Here is a 23,562-nt window from a genome sequence, read left to right as displayed (position 1 = left end):
TGGAGTTAATACAGGAATGCTCAACAGTCACTTCTGCTTATTCTCGTATTTATAAGAGGACATTTAAACTCAAAATTGATAGGCTTAAAAATTAGTCATTCTGGCCTCAAGAAGCGAAAGTAAAATAAAGAATGGATAAATCATGTCCAACCTTAACCGGCCATTGTCTATGGAGCTCTCTCAACCCCAACCCCGACCCCTTTCCCGTTCCCCTCCCTGGAAGTTCAGGCACACCCCACTTTAGCGAGGACACCTCCCTTTCTCATCCTTTCATCCTGACTGGCTCTCCACAGAGGCTGCTTCGCATGGATCTGCCGGTTGCAGACGACAACACGGTGCATTTTAACTCCACCCTCATGGCTCTGATCAGGACAGCACTGGATATAAAGATTGCCAAGGGTACGGCCCAAAACACATTGATTTAGGTCTTACGAAGTTTTATTGAAAAATGTGTCTGACAAATTTAATTTCCTATTTTTTTCCTCATTAAAACATGTTTCAGCTCAGTGTACCACACCCTGCCAGTTAAAACTCTAACTAATGATGTTGTTTGCTTTTGGTGAATGTGTACGTGTGTGAATGAATATACACATTTATTTTGTAATCTTTGTGGCACTGTTCTTTTTATTGTGTATCCCCTGGCCTTGGGTTTATCTACGTTGGTTGCTTTCATGTATTCGAACGTGTATATTTGATGTGTGTGGGTGTGATTGTTCTGGGTCGTGGGCTACCCAGGCGGTGCAGACAAGCACCAGATGGATGCAGAGCTGAGAAAGGAGATGATGGCTATCTGGCCAAATTTATCGCAGAAGACTCTGGACCTGCTGGTTACTCCACACAAGGGTAAGTTGCAGGACAACAGATCATAGCAGACATAGTGGTGTGTGTGTGTGTCCGATCACCAACTCACCAAGAGGACAGCTTCTACCAGTCAGTGTCATTCACTGCTTTGCATCTCCTGATCAGACAAATTCAGCATAAACACTTTATACTATACATACAAAGTCATACATACAAACAAATATTATTGTATGCATCTATCCTTTCAATATTCTGCAATCTGGAGTAAAACATAGCAAATTCTAGTCAAACTAAGATGGATATCAAGATGTAGAACTCACATAGGTCTTCCATGTACTCTGACAGAGAACTTATGATTTTCACACACACACACACACCTACACTGATGATCTCTCCATCCACTCACTAAGTGCTGATATCAGGGGGTGCCAACTATAGAAGATCCTCTATAGAAGTCTTTTCACTACAGGAAGAATTTAGAAGCAAATAAACTTGTGAACTAGACTTCAGCTGCTATGTTTAAATGAATGGCATGAAGCAACAAAAAAAAAATCAAGTTAAACTGTTGAGTTGTTATCTTGAAATGAGCCAAATACTAGTTTGCTGGTCTATTAAATAGTATGTTAATAGCAATATTGCATGTTTGGCATTAATATCAAGCAGTTTGGCTAAATGCATGAATAAAAAAATATGAAAAAAAAGTTCATTGAATTAGTTTCAATGAAGGCGGACTTGTAGCCATGCCACTTTGAAAAGGGATCCATGTATATGATAAAAAACTTTGTCACACCGTGAAGATATTAAAAAAAGTCAAAACAAAGCTCAATAGTTTTCTGGTTTTAGATGTTTTTTGTGCGTGTTTCATCCAAACTCCGGGAATTTATGATGGGAGTTTTTAGAAAATATTGAGCTCCTGTTTTCCAGGAACCATTTGTGTCTGTGTTTCTTAGTGAGATGGCTATTTAGTCCTCACCTTTGAGAAAAAAAGTTTTTATTAGAGTATGACTGTGAAGTAATGAGGAGATGTTAAATGATTGGTAACTAGTTCAATATCTGCCTGTGAAAAGACTACAAGCTTTACTGTGTTAACAAGTCTACAGTGTTGTGTAATTTTGTTGTTTCACACCAGCAATGTCAGACAGTAGTTACTTGTTTTTAAGACAACAGAGACATGTTAGTATTAGCCTCTGTTTACACTGAAGTTGTGCCCTCTTTGGAAGAGGTCATTGTTATCTTATCAGAAGCTCCACAAAGGGACTAGTTTCTTCATCTTATTCTATTACATTCAGAAAACAAGAGTATGTAACTGCCTTAAAAATGTTAATATCTTGAAGTTATAGATTTTGACATGCTTAGCTTACTGTTGCTCCCTGACCAAGATGTCAGGGCGCTCTTATTTAAAAAAATAAAAGAATGTTTAGACAGACTTTAAAGCAAATATTGAGTTTGCTGTCACAAATGCTGGTGTGTTCTGCATGCCGTTGTGTATTTTTCTGTGTTGTTGTGTTTTGACCCCCCCACTCCCTCTCGCCCCACATGGCTCAGGGTCCCATCTCACACCGGTCTAATCTTCCAGGGTAACTTGTCATTTTCTCAGCAGCCACAGACTTGACGGTGGGCAAAATCTACGCTGCAATGATGATCATGGAATACTACCGACAGAGCAAGACAAAAAAGCTGCAGGCCTTGCGAGAGGAACAGGTAGAATCCGTCCCAGCATCCCGGGGAAATCCCCGAAATGCACCGAAAGTTTTTCATTTTCTGCTCCTCTTTCCGAGCAATCTTTTTAAGGATACGTCTTCTACTTAGCTATCGTGACTGAATCGTGCATTTTGTCTGCTAAATAATGATTAAGAGCACAAAGCAACCCTTACTTTGCTTTCAGTAAATGTTTTCTTTTTTAAGCATGCACTCTAAACATCTTTAAAGCATCTTGTTGCTCCCTTGGCCAGAGTTTTGTTTTTTTTCCAATCCTTGCTAAAATTGTTATTTTAAAGTTGTTTGAATTTGTTGAGGGGGGTTAGGTGTTCTGACAGTTTCACCGCTGTTTGCTTATTCATAATATTTAAGCCAACATTGATGACGATACCCACATGGCCTCACCATTTGTTTATTGTCAGTGCTCCTCCCCTCCCGTCGATGAATGCCTGCGTGATGCACTCGCTCCCACTGTCTCTATATTTTCAGTCCACTCCATGGATGTGTGGAAACATCTCTCCACATGTAATGCCTCCTGATTTCGCACAAGCCCATGAAAGGTGTTTATTAAACCTTGTCAGCCTGGTCATTATTGACTTATTGTGAATTCATATCTAAAGGCGGCATTACCATTTTGCAGAACAAAGCAATATGATTCAGGAATGTATGTTAGTTCCATTTTATTTTTACCCATTTTGCAGTGCGAATTCAGAATGCATAGGTATGTTGCTTAATGCAACTTATGCCTCTGGACTGACCACAGACTCTCTCAACATCAGCAACACACTTGGTCTCCAGTTTGTGTATGTTTGGTTTTTGTCCTTTCATCTGTGCATCATCTCACTTCACCTTTCCTGTTTTCCACTGCTTTTTAATTACTATTTGAAAGGATGAATCCACCCAAACCATCATCCTGTTGGTTTAGAAGCCAGTTTAGACGGAGTTTCCTACTTGTTCTTTTGTCTTGTGTTCTGAGCAGCTCAGAAACTGCGATCTTGCATAAACAAACCAGTTGGGTCTTAAATGTTATCACCTCTCATTTGGAGTCGGTTTAGCTGAAAAGTCTGCCATCCCCTCGAGTGTAAACTAATTATGAAATGCAGTTCACAAAAAGAGCGATAGAAGTTGCATACTTCACTGAAAAACGCAGCTTTCTCTTTACAGCAAGTAGCTAAGATTTAAAATATTGTAAATTTAAACTTTATAGTGGAAGTGGAACTCATTGAGGTAACTGTATGATGATAAAAATATGCTAATAAAACCAATGATATAATTGTTCTTTACATCAACAAACATGAATGTAGTTTGACTCCTGTGTGTCATGTTTGTGTTTTATCTATTTAAACTACATTGCAGAAAAGAAAATGGGACAAGTAACATTTTGCCAGAATAGCTGGTCTGACAAGCTTTAAGTACAGTACTCTTGTTTTTTTTTACCCTAGTTTACATAAAAATGCATTTTTAAGCAAGTCCAGGCAAAAACTACCTTTTTTGTGTAAAGTTACACAGCTGAGAATGGATTCTTTCTTTACCGTTTCATTTGTCGTGCTTGTCTAATTTTGACTTCATTTCTTCTCTTTCAATGCATCCCTCTTTCCAAATCACAAGTGTCTTCTTCAATGTTTGTTCTTATTGCATGTCAAGAAACAAAGTTTTCCTCTGTCTCGTGTTTGAAAGTTTGTTTGACGTGTGCCGTTTGTTATACCGGTCTCCCATCCCATCTGTTCCCTTCTGTAACTCTATGTTTGTCCTTCGGGGAGGAGATAAAACCTTCACCCACAACTACAACTCAAACCCATTTTCGCCAGTTATTGTGTCTCCAAATGTTTGTGGTGGCTATTCGTGGGGTGTTAAGTGTGCATTCTCGTCACCAGTGGCTTCCGGTGTCACTCCTGGACCAAAAAACTCAAACCTAACCCACCTCATCGTTCATTAGAGCTGGCGTCAGTGTTTGTTTGTTTTTTTACGTTTTTATGTTCCATCCACAGTCTTTTTCATAAGTTTATACCATGAATTTAGCAGGATAAACCAGTGAATAAACCAGGCTGTCCAAAAAGCATTTTTTCTTGACAACTGAACTGCATATCTGATTTCTTAAACCTGTTCTTTTGATAGATTTTACACAGTCATTTAGTTGAATAGAAGCAAAGTTACAGCTGACTGGATTTAGGATGCTTTCTGTGCATTTTAGCTACAGTCAGCTACTTAGGCTACAAACAAAAGTCAGTTGTCTTTCTTGATAGATACTGTTGTTAAGTGAGCTACTTGCCAACAGGATCTATCGACTCGTCTAAGAAGGACTGTATATGACTTTGTTTTTGATGAGGACCAGCATCCTCTGTATCGTATTGTTCAACTGCTTTTATGCTGTGAAGTCACAGATTCAGAGTCTCTTTGGAGTCTCGGCCTCAAACATGTCTGATTGGAGCAGAGGTTTCGTTGTAACACAGCTAGTTCAGAACCAGATGTTTACCTTCACCAAATGATGTCACTCAATGACAAGTTTCACCGCTGTTTGCTTAGATGTCTGTTTACTTCATGGTTTTATCTATACAGTGATGTGCGTCATGACGTATGAGTTAAGAACAATTTTACCACAGATTCACAAGGTAGAAGTTCCACTCTGACACAGATCTGAGATCAGCTCCCTCCTTGAACACAAAGTGAAATATTTCAAATGAAAATGCATCTAGCGATGACTTCCGAAACACTAGTTAATTGTGGTTAGAATGATCCAGATCAGTAGTCTGTCTGAGAACTTTGCCTCGGACATCCACAGCCATGTGCTTGCTGATGGCGCCCCCGTGTGGGTGCATGCCGCGAGTGCATCCTGTGTTTGTGTCCTATGTCTCCCCCCGAGTGTGCCTGATGCAAGCCTGCAGGCCATGTCATGTATCTCACACAGAACCGAACGCCATTAATGTTTCAGCGCATGGAGCCGCCCTCTGAAGGAGGGGGCACGGATGGCCAGGGCGGCCAGAGCCAAAATGGCCTCCCCAACACCCAGCCGGACAACATCAACAGCATGTGAGTGGACTGAAGGACGGCAGAGGTTTAAAATGCTCTGCCTTTAAATGTGCAAATCAGTGGAAAGTCATCTATGTTCATACACATCCAAACTGGTTTTCACGACAATTTCTTTCAAGTAATTTACAGCAAGAACAACATTTTATTGTTGGCTTTTAAACAATAAATATGCTGAATGTTACATTAAGCTTTACTGAAAAACAGTGGATAATTATAAGTATTTTTTATGCTGCAAAACAACTAATGATACACAAGAGACAGTTATGTCATCCACATTACTGATTACTTGGAAATACTCCATGAAGATGAGGCTAATCTAACTTTTCTTGAAGCTCTCCCTGATTTGCAGTAAATTTGTGTGTGTGTATGTGTGTGTGTGTGTGTGAACACCAGACCTCCCGAAGGTGGCATGAGCCAGAGCCAATCATGGATGACGGCCAAAGCCCAGGAAATGTTCCAAAAGACGGGCAACTGGAGCCCAGACAGAGCGTATCCTGACGATCTTCATGAAAACCGTCACAACCCTCAGGTACGATGAGTCCAAGCATGCCGTCGCCATAGTAACACATCAGCCTGAGCCCTAGAAGAGTTTCTGTCCAACCGTGAATGTAGTGCTTCAATAAATGGGTATGATGAAACCGTTAGGAAGAATTACTAGAGACGGAGAACACTGCTCAGGAATCCTGCTGTTGCAACACGTATATTATGTATGTGTGTGTATAAATACATTATATGTACATTACAAACTTTGTATATAATAAAACAACTAAATATAAGAGTTTTAAGAGCTGAAAATGAAATGAAAGCTTTTTTTTTTTTGCTTTTACAGGCATTCATTTAAAAAGATCTTCTGTGATTTACTGTAAAACACCATCATTTTCAGTCTCATTCTTGTGTAGAAGACTCAAACTAGTAACCCTTAGCACACGCCATCATTCTGCAGACCTTCTTCTCAGCAAACTGCAAGAATTCATTGCATAATTTTCACTTTCTTGTCAAAATTTAGTTCTTTTAAAAACCTGACTACCGTTCTCTTCCTTCTCTTCTGTCATCTTCCTGCTCAGAGTCTGTCTCCATTATTCCTCTAATCTCACCATCTCCTGTTGTCCGGTCTACCCTTTTAACTGCTCAACCTTTTTTTATTTTTTAAGCCGAGGAGTTGTTTTGTGATGTGCACCTGTTCCTCTTCACTACCCCTTCCTTACTTTCACTTGTCTGTTGGGACGCCCCAACTCCCCCAGTACCTTATCTCTATAAGGAAATTCAGCACCACATGTGCAGGTTTGAAACGATGCCTGAAAAGAAAAAAAGCTTAAATTTGAAAACTCTTGCCCCAGATTCTTAATCATTAGCTTGGCTGCTTTTTATGCGAAAAGTATCCTCAGATGTAGTCAAGGTTTGGTTTCGGATAAACTCAAATTTATATAAAATGGTACTCAGTCTTATTTAACAGACTTGAAACTGATCTGATCTACTTAAGGCAGAGCTTAAGCTTCACACATCCTTTCATTTAAATTGTTTTTAATCATAGGAAAGTTGCAACAGCCAATTTATGCAGCTTTCTGTTGCATAAATGATGTCAGATTTGCTTTTATTTATTTTTTTGGGTCTGATTTTCTTCTCGAAAGAAAATAGAAAGTAGATTCATACACATGTGCCTTCATTTTATAACCCTCCTTTGGTTGGTCAGTGACCCCACGGCATGTCCGTGTCCAGTCCCTCAGCAGACAGTGGTCACGCCCCCCCACCCTCTCATTGTGTTTTGCAGACTGTAGAGATGAGGGAGATGGGGCGGGACGGGTACTCCGACACTGAGCCCTATCACCCAGTGGATGGGCATGGGCGGACCCTTTCCATGCCCCGCCTCTCGGCAGACAACCAAGTGAGCACGTTCATCCCACCATCATCATCATCATCATCATCATCATCATCACTGTCACGTGTCACCCTTATCACTTTCTGTCATCATGCCTGTGAGCTCTGGCAACAGTTGAAGTGAATTGACAAAGTATTTCTTTGCATCCTAAAATGTTGAGCCTTAAAAAAAAAGTGAATAAACAAAAGGAGAAGTGTGTAAAGAAAATGGATGGATGGGATTACCAACTCTACACTATTATTTGAAATTTGTTAGATATAGATTTATTTATTAGGAATTTAATTTGCGATGATTAAATAAATAAATTTAGGCATTTACAGCTTTTTAAAGTACTTCCCAATTAAACAGTAATATTTATGTTTTGCAGTCTGAAGGGTAAATAAAGTTTAGGATGCCGCATAATTTGAGAAAAACTTGTAAATTCACTTCTTGCTGCCTGGTCACTCCATACATCTTCTTCTTTTATCATCCTTAAAACACTTAAAGCTGCAGCTGACCCTCTGCTGCTCATATCCTAAGATCAGGGCAGCGTTTAAAATGGGTATAAACACTGAAAATGTATATATCCAGACAACCTGTGGTACCAGTGGAAAGTTTGGAAACACCTGCTGGTTTGAAAAGATTGGATAAATCGTCCAAACTATTTCCTGGTACAGTATACTCCATATTCCATTCCCCAATTCATTACCATGAAATCCTTGGTGTGTCTGTCCTGTGTAAACTGTAACCAGAGGTGATGTCACTCGTCACTTCAGAAAATGTAGACAATTAACGAACATCTGGAGCTATTCCTCAATGTTTCTGCACTATTTAAAGATAAAACATCCCGTGAATAAACTGAAGCAGAAGCCACATTAAATTCAGATTGGTCTTTTTGTTATATTTGAAATTCTTAATAGTGTGTTTTTGTGTGATCACATCAGACTCGAGTGCATCACTTTTCTGCTCAAAGAAACCAAGGGAGGCATCAGACAGATATAGAAACTTCCACCTACTCAATCAGCACAAAACACACTAATAAATATCTCCGGAGCGTGCAGCGGCAACTTTTCCTGTATCTGTGATACTCTGATTTACTCTGATCTTTTGAACAAACATTACTAAACACTCAAAAACATATTTGATTTATATTAATTTTAGCCTACAATATTTAACAAGTAATCATATTTGGCAGCTCATTTTTTAAAATTTTCTAAACAAAAAACAACAACATAATAAAGGAAGTAAAATCATGGTGTTGTAAAATATTGCTTCAAGTACCTTCTATGGTAAGACAATGCAAAAAAAAAACCTTTCATGTTTCCTTTAGATGCTGCGAACCATTAGATTTTTCTATATTTCTGTACAAATGTGACCTAAAACATCTTTATTGAATGGATACAGACAGTCCAGTTAAATATATGACACCAAAAATATTATTCATAAGCATTTATTAATAAAGAAAAAAATATTCCACTTTACATATCAGTGTTTACATTTACGTATCTGATGGGAGCTCTTCTGTGCAGCTATACCTGGTAAATATTTCCACACCATGAGGGAATAGTAATCTATTTTCACTTTTTAAAAACTGTTTTAACTCTGTGAAGCTGATTTCTTACCTCATTTCTCACTTCAGGTTCTTGTTGGATTAAGTTCATGATTTGCCCTTTTCAAAACCTTACTTAAAAAAACATTTGTAAAGAAAAATAAAAACTTAAACCATTAACTCTTCAGGTAAAACTGACCCAAATTTACAAGGACTTCTCTTTCTCTCTTCAGGGCTTCAGTGGGGTTTAAAATAACTTGTTTTGCTGTGTGCTGCACTTTTTATCGTGCTGTTTTCCTTTCTCAGACATACAGTAATCTTTGGCTCTGCTCTTACTACATGAAACACATTTTCTTGTCCTTTGGAAAACTCCAGATGACGTTTTTGTGTTTGTTCTTGTTTTGTTTTTTAATCCCTCTGCACCCAGGCCACACACATTGTTATTCACTATTTTCAGGATCCATTAATGATAACTAACATTGAATGTGACAGAGGACTGAAAAGTAACCCTGTCTTTGACTTTAATTGTGATGAATATTAAACTTCTTGATCTTGGACAGAGTTTTATTGCTCTGCCACTCAAAGGAAGTTAACACTGAGTTTTAAAATTCCTTCATTTGTACACAGTGACTTTGACTGTCTTAGAAACTCTTTATCTGTGTGTGTTTCTATCTCGAGAGCGTCAAAGTCACATACCAGGTAATGCTACACCTTTTAATATGCTTCAGTGTTTTGGAAGGTTTTTGGCATAAAATGACCTTATTGTGGTGCTTAAAATGTTCACACCAATGATTCTTCTAAGGTGCTGATCCCCAGTAGAAAATCTAAATACTTTAAAATGTGCAGCACACTCCAGCTTTACGAGCAAACCAAAAGTTTATTCTGGTAAAATTCCCCATGAGTGGTCAAAGTTTTTTCACACTAATCCTGAGAAAAGCCCGATGGCCGGAATGTCAAAAACAAAAATCTTTTTTTTTTTGCATATGGATCTGGAGTGTGCTATAGTTTTTGTCTTTTTTTTTAATAAAGTAAATGAAAATGTTATGGTGTTATAATATAATGACGTTTTTCCACCTTATTCCCCAACCTGGCATCCATAAATATCAGTCAGGTCTAACCTTTGTTTCTTTGATATTCAACAGTTAGGGGAACCGCAAAATATATTTATAATTCAAAGAACTATGATATTTATTTATTTTCATTTCTTTTCACTAACATGTTGGAAATTAATGATTAAACCTTGTCCTGCATCAAAAAATGTCAAACTTATCACAATCAGTTTCAGCTTAAAAGACTGTTTATTCCAAAGGTTTACCTTTTTATGGGAGGACTTAAAAAAATTATATTTATTCATTCTTCAAAATAAATAATGACCCAATGTAAAGTATTTTAAAGAGCTCTCTTTACCTATTTACTAAGAGATATATTTGTAAAAAATGCATTTATATTGTATGTCATATTTGTGCAAAATGTAGAAAAAGCTACACAAACTTTCAAAATCCCAATGATCCTATGTTAGTTTGAAGCCTCTGGCTGCAGTCTCACACACACACACACACATTCATGTGCATGAACGTGACCATATTCCAACATCTCACTGCATTCAGTCATGTAGCTCTCACTTTAGTATGCTGATTACTACATGAAGTGTTTCTGTATTCATTTTAAGATAAATCGTAGGATAATATCATTTATGTGCTGACTGCGGTTCATAAAGAAAACACGTCAGTTTTATTCATCACAAACTTGTCGTGTTTTCGGTTTGACCTTAGAGGAATTAGCAGAGATGAATAATATAATCTCTGTTGGTGTGACCAGTCGCAGACAGAAATGTCTGCTGCTTGTTGTCAGATTTAAAGAGTCAGCACAACATGAATAAACTTACTGTTATTCAGAATAAAAAAGCAGCCGATGCATTCTTTTTACTTGTAGACATTAAAACACAGCGCAAGTCTGAATGTTAAAATTAGTTTAAGCAATTTTTTTTTTTGGAACATAATTAATTACTTGTAGATATTGTAAATGATATATGACTGCATAAATTTTATGTGTGTGTTTGTGAGTGTGATGTGCCTAAAAGTGTACGTTTGTGTCTAAATCTTATAACCTACTGTCCTCTAACACTGCTCTGCCTTACAGAAAGCTTATGCTGTTTCGGTAAGTGTGTGTGTGGGTGTGTGTGTTTTGTCCTCTGATCTCTCCTGCTCTCTGGCACACACTCTTCTTTCTTACGCTGACCTCTTTGTATTAACGGGGTTCTCTTTTCTTGTCTCCACACCCCCTCTCCTTCCCAAACCTAAAATATGTTTATTCTCCTTCACCTCATATTTAAATTCATACTTTGATTTTTATTATTTTTTTGTTTTTCATCCACCTCTTTACTTTTTACGTCTCTTCCTGATCCTTTTTTTCTTTTGGCCCTGGCAACTGTGCTACACCCTGCCTATGCTTTCTGTGTGTGTGTGTGTGTGTGTGTGTGTGTGTGTTACACTACACTGCCCTACGTATCATTTCTGTGTTTGCCTGCTATGCAGCGGAGGAGACACAGACCTCGTGGAAATAACCTCAGTGTATGTACCTTTCTCTCTCTCCATCTCTGTCTGTCTTCTTCTCGCTTAAGTTTCAAATCAGGTCGGCATCAAAAATAAATTTTCCTCCACCTGGAATACTATATGGGTGACTTCGAAACACAGTTCAGGTGGTCTTGGTTGGCAGAAAATTAAAAAACATGACAAGTTCTTCAGGCACTTTGAGGCTATTTGATTTTTTGAAAGTTGTGTTATTATTATTAGTGTTGTTGTTGTTGTTTTATATTCAGAGCAAAGAGCAAATGATTGTTTGCATTTTGTAATTTCTAACAGACAGATTTAAGGGTAGTGATTGCTTGTGCAGAACTTCCAAAAAGTATTTTTGTCTTTCTGTTCTCTCTGATTGTGTTTCTGTGATTTATTTTATTTTATTTTATTTTTTATCTCTTTCTGTTTTTATTTGTCTATTTATAGATAATAGTCAGTTGTTCGGTAAAAGACATTTGTTGAAAAGTACAACCTTCAGTGTTTTCTAAGGGTCTAAATGCATTAAGGCTGTCATCACAACATTCATATATAGGCTAAAAAGATTCTCGGTTTAGTCATATATCAGAGACCGGTTTCCTTCTTAAAGGAACACCATGAAACAAAGAAACTGATCAGTGAAGGTAGGCAGGACTGTTCTACTTGTAGCTGTACTAACGTGTGGCAGCTTTAAGGTGGTATTTAACAAGTGCATCACATCCACTCTGTTTTTAAGCCTCTTTAGTGTCACACCTTATGTGGATGTGTTATTACTTTGCTTAAAGTAATAGGAATTACTTTTTTTTTTCTTTCCTTTATATGATAGTTCCTGAGAGCCAGTGTACTATACAAAACTCTCCATCTGTGTTGTGTTATTGAAGTGAAGCCCACCCACCTGGTACTCCACACTTTTCAGATCAGCTTTGACACAATTGGCAAAAGTCAAAAAGTTTGATTTTCTTCTCCCGTCTTCTTCTCTCCTGGCTTTTCTTTCTCTCCTCGGTGCCGCCTCACTTTCTCCTCTCCGTGTTTGCTCGTGTTAAGGTTCCACTGCTCACCTCCATTTGCAAACTGTGAAATACTTCCTGGAGTTCTGCTCATATGCAGCATCTGAGCGTGTTCCTGAATGTGTGTGTGTGTGCGTTACATACAGAGTGTGTGTTTGAATCTGTTGCATCTTTGCAGACCAGGTGAACAGTATATGATCCAAGCATGGACTGCTCCTACATGTGACCATTGGCTCGTCTTGGGGATTGGTTGTGCGCCGGCATGTCATGAGTCATGCATGATGTGGCAGAATCTTGCAGCAGACGTGAGATGAAGTGGACAATCAATAAGGGAACATTTTGCTTTAACCTGATCAGCTTGAGAAGTGGAGCAAACGTTTGACCAATGCGGCTGTTTTACTCATAGATTTGATTTGCCGTGTTCAGCACTTAAATCTGATGTCAGATGATGTCTTTTCTTTTATTTTGAACTTAAAAATCTTAACTTTGGTAAAATGTTTATAGCCAACGTTAAGCTGAATAGACCACCCAAAGATTCCAACATTGCAAGTAAAAAAGTGTTCTGGAGCTTTTATATTTGTCAAAAAACTTAATCAATAATTAGTTCAGTGTAAGTTTAAGTTTATCTCTTAATCTTAAAAGCTGTAATACTGTATTTCAGTGGTACAAAGATCAGAGTTATTAGTAATGGCACTTTGTATCGCCTTGTTGCTGAAAAGTGCTATATAAATGAATTTGACTTGACTTGGTAGTCATAACTCATTATTAGGGATGTCCCAAACAAGAATCTGATTTCAGATTTTAACTAAAACATCGAATGATTTACGTAAATATAATCTTTTCAGAGATTTTGTAATTCAACAAAGGGCAGCATTTATTTTTAGTTACAGTACAGTAAAATGAGAGCAAAAACACGCATACATTGTTTTTTCCAGGCAGGACTTACTCAACTCTGTTTATATGGCAAAAGTAAGTCCAGCATCATCTAAACTATCTTTAAAAAAACAAATTTCAGAAAAGCTTGAGTTTACCATGTACTGTCCAAAAACAGTAATGTATTATCACTAAATAAGTGATAATAATGAGCTGAAATGGTTTTAATTTACTGTATGGAAAATACACACTGTACATTACTCAATGGCATAGAGCTAAGTTTGGTAATGTAAATCTTTAATGTAAGTTAGTAATGTAGACTTATTAGTCTTAAGTCTTATTGAAGCTGTACTAATTAAAGTGTGTTTTCAGCATAAAAGGAAATTCTCATTTCCAAACAATAATAAATAAATCAGTTTGTCATAAACATTAAATCTGAAATATATATATTAATATTAATATTAAAACTGTTTTTTTAGTTACATCGCAGTGGCTGTAGTTGTTTAGATATGATTACTAAAGCTAAAATACGCCAATCTGTCTCTTAGTAGCGGCCCAACAGTGCAAAAGACAATTGAGTAAAAGAAAAATAATCTATTATTTCTAAGATGAAAATCCTAGAAATCCTGGATTGTTTTCACAAACTGCTGCAATATAAAATATCAATACATCCCTGCATATAAGACACGCAGCAGCAGAATAGTTGTTAACTAAATGGTGAGACAAAATATCTTGTTTTAATATAAACACCCAGAAAATGGAGGCATAATACATTCTGTTTGTGTGCGTGTGTGTGTGTACTCAGAGGACATGCATGGCTTGTATAAAGCTGTTCAGAGGGTGAACTGACTGCTGTCTCTGTGAGGTGCAGCTGATGGGTGTCGTGAGGCTTTGTGGGATTTCACAGCGTACGCAGGTTCTTGTCCTGGTCAGAAGAGCCCGAACATGAACCCATTATATGAATAACAGAAGATTTGTTCCAATAAAACATATATTTGTGTGTTAATTTTCAGAGGGAGCCAGGTTCTTTGCATGCTGTCTACTACTTGTGAATTGTCCTGATGCAGCAAGAAAGTATAGAGTTTAATTGTAAAACTTTTGAATGTTAAATGATTACAGACATCATTTTGACATCTTGTATAGAGTCTGTACACTCCTTATATTCTCCTTTCCTGCACATAAAAATATATCTTGCTGTATCAGGAATACAGGATTGTAATTGCCAGGTTCTTGCAGAACTTTTGATCAGACCCTAAGAATATGGAATGATGGTTTGTCTTTTCCACATGGTGTCCATATCTGATTAACATTATACTTAGGAAACGTACTGTATAACAGTCTTTTCAAAGGAAATAATTCTTAATTCTGTCAAATATGTTAATCAAAAAGATAGTTAGCTTTCAAGATGTGCAGCCACATATACTGAACACATCTGATTGTGCGTTTTTTGAGATCCTGATGATTTGATTCTCATTTTTAATCTAGATTTTGCCAGAACTTGTCCAAATTCTTTTTTGTAGTGACTTTTCTGCCATGCAGATTTAAATTCTTTTCTAAAAAAAAACAAAAATCAACACAATACTCAAACAGATTCAAAATTTGTTGAGCTTAGTGATAAAGAAATAGTTTCCAGTCAGTTTTAAAGAAATGTTGAGTATTTGAAAAGGTTCAAAAACATACTCATGATTGTTCTATACTGAAATGTTCAGAAATAATAAAACCACTAATGTTGTACATTCTGCTCTTTTTATGGTTCTGGCTGGTTAAACCTTCTGGCTTTGCAACCTGAGTATGAAATATGGCTGCCATGAGGAGAAGTTTAATAGGCTGCTCTGCCATGTGCATGTGAGGCATGGTTTTTAAAGCCCTCCTGCTTGTTCTCTGTCTCTACACTCCTTTCCTCCCTATATGTTAATTGCTGTTAATATTTCTGTTTGCTACATTTTTCCGTGTTTCGGTGAAGAAGCGGTATCACATACTATATTTAAATGTTTATCAAAAGATTAGTTGTTAGTGAATACATGCACTTTGTGCCCCGAGTGCTCAGCATTGTCAAGTCATGGATACATGAACCAAAGCTTTAAAATCAAAAGCATTCATTGAAAACTTGAGTTGTGCTTGTGCACTAAAACTGCAACTTATCTAAATGTAGACCTGCAGTATGTGGTATTGCTGACTGACTCAAGGCTAACTTTAAATCTAACTTATTTTCTCCTCCCTGTGTTTTTCTCTTCCCCACTTTTATCTGTGTTCTTCAACCTGTCACTTCCTCTTCTACCCGTTTGCTTCCTTTTCTGTATCTCCTTCTACACTTTCTTCTGTCCTCCAAGACCATCACTGACACCAGCCCAATGCGTCGCTCCACCTCCAGCCTGGTCCACGGGCGTTCGGGCCGTGGCGTGAGGTTGGACGACTACTCCCTGGAGAGGGTCGTGTCGGAGGAGGGGAGACATGGTGGAGGATGCAGGCATAGGGACAGAAGTCACCGCGCCTCACAGCGCTCCCTGACCAGATACACAGATGCAGACACGGGTGAGTGGCCATTTAATAGACTGCTGACAGATGATCCAATTTTCAGCTTGATAAGTTCGACTAGTGGCTGGCTGATCTGACACCCAAATATCTTTTTTGGTCCATCAAAGCATCATAACTATTTTTAAAAACTTTTTTTAGATTAAAATGAAACTAAGCTATTGCGTTATCAATAAACTACATTCACATCTGCTACTTGTAAAAGTTTTTGTAACCTTCATGTTTAACCCTGGACGGTACTGTATCTACTACGTGAACTGAGACATGTCTTCACCAGGTCTGGGTACAGACCTCAGCACAACTACTCAATCAGGTGACCTTCCACCCAAAGAGCGCGAGCGGGACCGAGGTCGCACCAAGGACCGTCGTCACCACCACCACCACCACCGTCATCACAGCTCAATGGACAAGGAGCGCTATGGCCCCGACCGTCACGACTACCCGCACAGGCATCCTCATGACCGCCACTGGTCCCGGTCGCCCAGCGAAGGACCTGATGGAAGAGGTCACAGACAGGTGGGTTCCAAAGTCGATGACGTTGATGATGAGGGTTCTAAAATATAACTGACAGCTTCACAAAACAATCTGTTTACATACTATTTTATTATTTTATTTTCCGTTGTGTTAATTCTCATACACATTGAATTGGTTTTAATTATTGTTTTTTTTCCTGACACCACTGAAAAGATTTTTTTTTTTCCTTATCATTATATCTCACATTATGGTAGGTGTTTGTTAAATTTTGCACGTTTTTCTAACCTTTGATGACTCAAACTTTAGTAAAATGTGTTTGTTTAGATTTTAATTTGTCTATGATGATCCCTGTACCATTTCCTTTTACCCCCCACATCAGCACATGAGCACTTACCCAGTAAGAGTTCACAATCATTTCCATAATCTTACTTATGGATATCAATCTATCTTTTTTTGTCACTGTTTCTCTATGTCCATTTTTCTTCAATGTGATCTGTTGCTTCTTGCTGTCAATGTGTTGCTTCATCTCTATGTTTTGAATGCTTTTCAAATCTATCTATCACCATCGCTTTGTTTATTCTGGTCTCTGTTGTTGTTGTTGTTGTTGTGGTGCATTTTGATTTTCCTTGTTTACATTTTGCTGTAGGGCAGTAGTTCAGTAAGCGGAAGCCCGGTTCCGTCCACCTCGGGGACCAGCACTCCGAGGAGAGGCCGTCGCCAACTGCCACAGACCCCTGCTGTTCCACGTCCACACGTCACCTACTCCCCTGCTGTCCGCAAGCCCATTTATGGCCCCCCAGGCCCAGGCCGATTGCGATCGCCTTCCCCCCGCCACTTCTCCCCACCTGATCACGACAGAGGTTACCACCGACCCCCATCGCGCCATGCCTCTCCGCACCACGGTGGGTCCCCGTCCAGGCATGGCTCGCCGCGCTCGCCTCGCCACCAGTCCCCGCACTCGCCTCTCCATGGTTCCCCGAGGTCCCCTCACCGAAACCGCTGGAGTGGGCCTCCGCCTGGCGACAGCCTAGAGGGTGACGGGCCCTTCTACGAGAGAGATTACGAGTACGAGCGACACCACGAGCCACCTGCCTACGAGCAGAGCCTTTCCCATGGCAACCCTCATCCACATGGTGGAAATCCTCACCCGCACCCACGCTCACCTAGGACTGCCCGCCATGGGCCCCCTCCACCCCCACACCCACATCCACGTAGGGTACCTAATGGCTACCGCTCATCCTCACCTTCCCCACATAGACGAGGACCACCGGGGGCACCCCACCCACACCACCGGCCTCCCCATGCTAGAGGGCCCCGCAAGGGCCTCCATGAACCTTACAGTGAGACAGATGAGGATGACTGGTGCTAGCGACCACAGAGTATAAGAAATACAGACAACAGAGAACAAGAACCACCGCCTCCGGTGCTCTGGCCAGTGATATGAAAACTTTTAAAAAAGCAGTGGTGGTAAAGTTTTTCTGAAGGGGTTGGATACTCAAAACTCTTTACCTTCACCCTTCAGACTCTAAATAAGAGAAAGGGGTGGAGGGCAGGAGGTGAAGGTGCTGCAAATACTTTTTACACATTTTATGAAATCGTAAATCTTTGACAGAGCAGCACCCGGTTAAAATGAAACGTAGAGGGCCAAAAGAACTTGAGTAAGGCCAGGGCACAGTTGATCTCTGCCTCTCTCAGTCTCAGAACTACACTTCCCATAACTAGCCTTCATCATCGAGGCCAAGTTTCAAGAGGGAGAGAGATCTGTGGGATCAGAGAGCAACGGAGGAGCATGAGGTTCTGAAATATGATGTGATCATTGCAGTTCTTGTGGCCTGATAGCACTTTGCCCAGACTGACACTTGATTGCTCAGATTTGTCAGATGTGTGCTATCTACCACTGGCCTGACTACTACTGTAAACTGAAGAGAAGCTGGTACACGGAGTCCACCGCTTTGACGTTTAAAACAGATATGTTTAAAGAAAAATAAATTATTAAAAAGCCAGGACCCCCTAACCCTTACATGCCAAGCTATGCCTCCAGAAAATCAAACTTGAAACAATGAAGAACATGGTGAAAATTTACATGACAAACAGTGAAAAGAAAAAAAAAAAAGGGAGAACATTGACTTTATCTTTAATCTCTTCTGTTTCCAAGGGACAGAACCAGGAAGCTCCGCCTATACTGCAAAAACCAGCCAATCACAGTGCTGGCTGATATTTGATGAGTTTTATCATCTCTGTTTACTGTTATGGACTCACTAAATGCTGATGGAACTGCTGTGACATCACTTCCTGTCCAGATAGTGTTAGCGGGGGCAGCGGGGTGAGGCACAATGTGGGCTCACTTCCGGTTCAAGTACACCAAAGGGATGGGCTCTAGTAACAAGAGAAGGGGGTTGAACACTTTGTCAATCTTTTCCTCCTCTTTTACTCGATCCAGCATACGAAGGATGATGACCTGACAGGAAATGGCATCACACAGTTGAATGGGGCGGAGGAGAGGAAAGGAGGGATGGGGAAAAAGACTAATTTCTTCAGTATTTCTTCTATCGATTACTTCTCCTTCTTGTTCTTCTATGGACATTGAAGTTTGGTTCTTCTGTTGCATTCGCTCAGCCTCCTTTGATATTTTTCAGAGTCCAAAACTTGATGGAAATCTGCATGACTGATAAAATACATACTAGAGAGGAAATTTAAGTTGTGTGGGTGGGTCTTGGGGACTATAGATTTATTAATGAAGTTGTCTTCTTTCTGACTCTCTCTCCCTCTTTCTCTCCCTCTCTTTGGCTTTGTCTCTCTTTTACTTGTCAAAAGTATTCTGATTGGATTTATTTTTAATCTAAAACGAGACATCGACATTCAGCTCTTTTGTTTGTCTCAGTTTTCTGTAGAAAGCTCACTTTCTACAACTTGTCAAGAGACAAGAACCCCAGCAGGGCTTGAGAAAAAAAGAGAGAGAGAGAGAGTGGTCAGAAGGCAACTTCTGCCACACTTAATTTACTATTGTTATTGATGACAGATATGAATACCGATTTTAATGTCAATGCAAAATGATAGTGACCATGATGATACTGGTGATGATTGAATGATAGAACTGTTGCTGTAGACTTGCTGTCATGTTAATTGGAGTTCAAATATGTTCATCCAGTTTGCATCTCTTATGTTTGTGCCCCCTGTTCTGTGATGTTTACTGGGTTCCCGATGCCTTTGTGCAACTTTTATTTGGCAATGACAGTTTTGGAGCATTCACTTAGCAGTGTTGCGTGTTGTAACGCAACTCATTTCCTCCCCAGAATGGTAAAGGCGGATGTCAGGGGAGTCTCAGTATCTGACTTTCATGAACCCACAGGGTCAATACTCCTGTCGAGCCAACCCAAAGATCAGTAACTTATCGTCAGAGTGAAGCGTAAAAGAAACTAGCTTTTACATAAGTTTAATTTTTACTGAGGTTGACACTCCTCCATTTCCAGCCAAACATAAATAGATTAATCATGATATTCATTTTTCACATACCTGTTAGGCTCTGTACCTTAGCTGTGAGATTATTTGCCAGCAATGAAAGCACAGCGTTGGTGGTACAGGGTTGGTGTCAGTCAGTGTTATGGGATGTTGTTTATTGCCACCAGAGGGCAGTCATCATCCATCCGTCTATTAGTGCATCTACAGTACGCCCACTTTTCCGTGCAGGATTGCAAGGAGCTGGTGTCTGTCTCCAGCAGTCATTGGGCGAGAGGTGGGGTGCACCTTGGACGGGTCGCCTTCCTGAACAGTAACCAGCGCACATTAATCCCCTGCCTTCCTCTTCTACTCAACAGACTCTTGGCCAGATCCTAGTGTCTGGCCCTGTGGCATACCTTTCATTTATTTGTTTTCCTTTAAAACCCCTTCGAGACACATAAATCCTATTCTTGGTCAGGAAACTGTGGATGCCATAATTGTCCACTTCTCAGTTTGTACTCCATCTGCTTGTCTGTGCCAATGCTGACCCCCTTACCCAGTCAAGTAAGGTTGTAGCAAAGTTGAGCCCTTCCCCACCAAAAATCGCATCAGTATCTACAGTTTCTCATCTATTTTCATTTCTGGTCATTTGCTTTCACGTTTGACTTATTAGAGACTGAGACGGGAAACACAGAAAGTATTTTACAGAACAGAAACATTTAGGAATAATATTTATATCATTATTTTTATGAGGGACAGCAGTTATTGAATAATCAGTAACTTTAAGGCAAATAATAAAGTATAGACAAAGATAGTCAATTGCCTACAGGTAAATCTAGATATAATAACGTAGATGTAGTTATGAGAAAACAATAAAGAGTGTAATTAGAGTTTTGGATGATTCTTTATTTTGCATACTGATCACACTTTTAAAAAAGTTGAGCTACTTTTTAAAACTTGCACCAGTTTTTTCTGCATTTGCAGAAGACCGAAACAAAGCCCAGTAAACATTGTGACTCTATGCAGACCTCATTAGCATCTTTCTAATGTTATTCAGAGGAGGAACTGCAGCGCTGTGGTACTGTAAAGGCAATTCATGAAACAAAAACCTACAGATCTTAGTCAATGTAACAGTTGGCACCACTTTTGCACATTTCACCCGACATCACATGTCACAGAAAAAATTACTTTCTCTGTGTACGTCTTTTTACTTCCCCCTTTCTGCAGCTGATCCCTTTTCCCTGTTCAAATTTCTCTTCCCTCCTGACATGTGTTGCCTCCAGGCCATAATGTTAAGGACGGTGAAGATGAGAACTGGGGATAGAGTGTTTTTGTTGAGTATTACTCTGGTGGAAGTGAAGGGGTGCTTACTAGAAAACCCTCTGTCCTCACTTTCCATAACGAGAGGTTATGGCAGGTGAGGATTCTTCTCCAAAGCCCCCTGCAGAGCCACAGTGCCTTCTGTATCCGAGTCACATCTGTCATCCCTCAGTCTCCTCACTGACAGCAGCTCTCATTCACCCACCACCACCCTTCTTACCCTCTGTAAGAGACAAGATCAACCACACTGCGCCTTAAAATCAAATCTCACTGTCTCCCATGCTAGCATACAAACAGGGAGAGCAGTGATTTTGAGACTGGGCCACAGTCAGGAAGAGATCGAAAGGCTATGGGCTTGGTGCAGGGAAATCAGTATTACATTTGGAATGGGCTAGACTATTTAAAATCTCCCATTGAAAGACTCAGATTTTTATAGTACCTACCAAAAACTGTAAAAGATCCTCACAGTTGGAATCAGAGCCGTGTGGTTTTGATCCATCGGTTTCAGATCTAGCTAACTAGCTAGCTCTATTTTTTGGCTTTGGCATGGCACGCCCCACAGTTTCACATAGTGTAGTGAGAAGTTTACAAGAGGTGCAAAGCTGTTTGCTTACTTCTCAGGTCCCTCTAGAGTTAGGTAGCTAGTTCAACTACGTAGGGAAGAAACACAAAGAAACGGGCAGCTCTCAGATCGAGGTGTATGGTTTCACCTGGCATGGCATCAGACGTTGTAATGTTGACCTCACCCTTCTTCTTTCTCCTAACTGGCATTGCGCACTCCAACCCCTCACTTTTTCATGAGCAGTCTGCCGAATGCACCGACACTCAACGTTAAGCATGTTAACGGACTGGCAGGAGAAGAAGAACCAACTCAATCTGGCTCCATGATACCACTCGCTTGTCCAGAATTGTAACAGCAGATCCAAAAGAGGCCGATACACAACACTGCTTTGTGTGAAAGCATGTTGTGTGTGTATGTATGTATGTGTGTGTGTGTGCTTTCCAAAAATGAATCCCATTGTTTTGGAAGTCAACATCCAATATTTGTTTTTGTTATTGATGCATTTATGTAATGGAACACAGTTTGGGAGGATTGCAGTGTTTTTGCTCAGTCATCACCTGTCGTAGTATCTGCTTTCTGTCTTCTATTCACTTTTTTGATGTTGGTATCTGATTTTTATTTATTTATTTCCTTTCTTTTTTCCTCTGGAATGAAAGAAAATCTAACAAATGCACCACCCATCCCCTCAGTCGGCTGTGAAATTGTGTCAGTGGGTCAGTTGTGAGGTAACATGTCGACAAAAAGGGCTCTCTTTCAAAAAAAAAAAAAAAAAAAAAAAAACTTCACAGTGGATATTAATGTACAGTAGTGCTGCCAAAAGTCGTGCTTATGTAGCTAAAGCCACGCAGTGGTCTCCCCTTTGTACAGCACTATATGTGAGCATGCGTGTGTGTGCGTGTGTGTGTAAGGGCAAGGGGGTGGGAGTTCGGGGGGGCGTCAAAAGGTGACGAGTGGCTGATATGGGGGCACTGTTTGGGATGGAGGGGGAAGGCTTTTGGGCGGGGGGGTGGGGTGCAGTGGCAGAAGATTTCGTAATGCTAATACACAATTTCACAATGGCACTGGACCACTTTTCAGGCTCACACTTAGAGTTCATGTTTCAACTTCAACCCACCCTCATTTAGTCAAACCGTGAGAAGGGCGATGGAGGGGAGGGGGGCTTCTACTGCGACAGAGAGACATGTAACTCTGTGTTTGTTTGTGTGTGGAGATCTAAAACAGTGTGTAAGTGTGTGCAGATAGAGTGAGGTGTATATGTGTACTAAGGCTGAAACAGATCAATCAAATATACTTGTCGTCTAAAAGCATCTCGAACTAAAGGCCTCGTATTCCCTAAAGGAATGAACATCGTCTGCTGCCTTTCGTGCCAGAGTTTTAGACTAAGAATAATTGATGTCAAAAATTGACGGTTTTGGTCAAACCTTAAAAAAAAAAAAAAAACATTTTCACAATCTGATATCACAAGAGCTCAGATTATGTGTTGTGAATGACTCTCAGCTACTACCACATCAGGTTTTAGGAGTTCTAGATCATTTTTGTGTTGGCTAATGTCAGTTAGCTGTTACAGCCATCTTGAATTGACCTGTTTACAGAAATCCAATGATTATTTTCTGAAAGAGTTAAAATTCATCCATTGGTTCTTGATCTATTTTTCTAACAGCTTTAGTTTGATTTAAAAAAAAATCAAAAGTGCACATATACTAATCTGAAATCTTCTTTTTTGTTATTATTTTCGCTGGGATGGTTCGATTAAATAACTGACTGATTGTTTCATCTCTTACCGTGTGTTTGTGTATGTGTGTGAGTGATTTGTACTTGTCAATTCATGACCACGTGTGTCCAAATGTGTCCTCACACCATCAGCTACAGTAGGG

The 23,562-nt window shown here is 39.6% G+C and overlaps 1 protein-coding gene across 22 annotated transcripts in view; it reads left to right on the top strand.

Moving 5' to 3' along the window:
- Nucleotides 1–22,468, top strand: part of cacna1ab (calcium channel, voltage-dependent, P/Q type, alpha 1A subunit, b) — a 144,300-nt gene extending 121,832 nt beyond the window's left edge. For 5 of the 22 annotated variants that reach the window (XM_037974635.1, XM_037974634.1, XM_037974630.1 and 2 more), the window contains 11 exons: nt 294–399; nt 736–843; nt 2,399–2,502; nt 5,405–5,526; nt 5,920–6,055; nt 7,295–7,408; nt 11,070–11,087; nt 11,465–11,500; nt 15,693–15,894; nt 16,172–16,410; nt 17,015–22,468. In XM_037974635.1, coding sequence (XP_037830563.1) covers nt 294–399; nt 736–843; nt 2,399–2,502; nt 5,405–5,526; nt 5,920–6,055; nt 7,295–7,408; nt 11,070–11,087; nt 11,465–11,500; nt 15,693–15,894; nt 16,172–16,410; nt 17,015–17,737 — 1,908 coding nt within the window. In that variant the 3' untranslated portion in view covers nt 17,738–22,468. The remainder of the gene's footprint in view (nt 1–293; nt 400–735; nt 844–2,398; nt 2,503–5,404; nt 5,527–5,919; nt 6,056–7,294; nt 7,409–11,069; nt 11,088–11,464; nt 11,501–15,692; nt 15,895–16,171; nt 16,411–17,014) is intronic. The other 17 variants (XM_017436811.3, XM_017436887.3, XM_017435950.3 and 14 more) reach the window with 10 other exon arrangements.
- The last annotated feature ends 1,094 nt before the right edge of the window (nt 22,469–23,562 follow it).

Source organism: Kryptolebias marmoratus, linkage group LG3 (assembly GCF_001649575.2).
Source record: "Kryptolebias marmoratus isolate JLee-2015 linkage group LG3, ASM164957v2, whole genome shotgun sequence".
NCBI lineage: Eukaryota > Metazoa > Chordata > Actinopteri > Cyprinodontiformes > Rivulidae > Kryptolebias > Kryptolebias marmoratus.
This window is presented reverse-complemented; position numbering and strand designations above follow the sequence as displayed.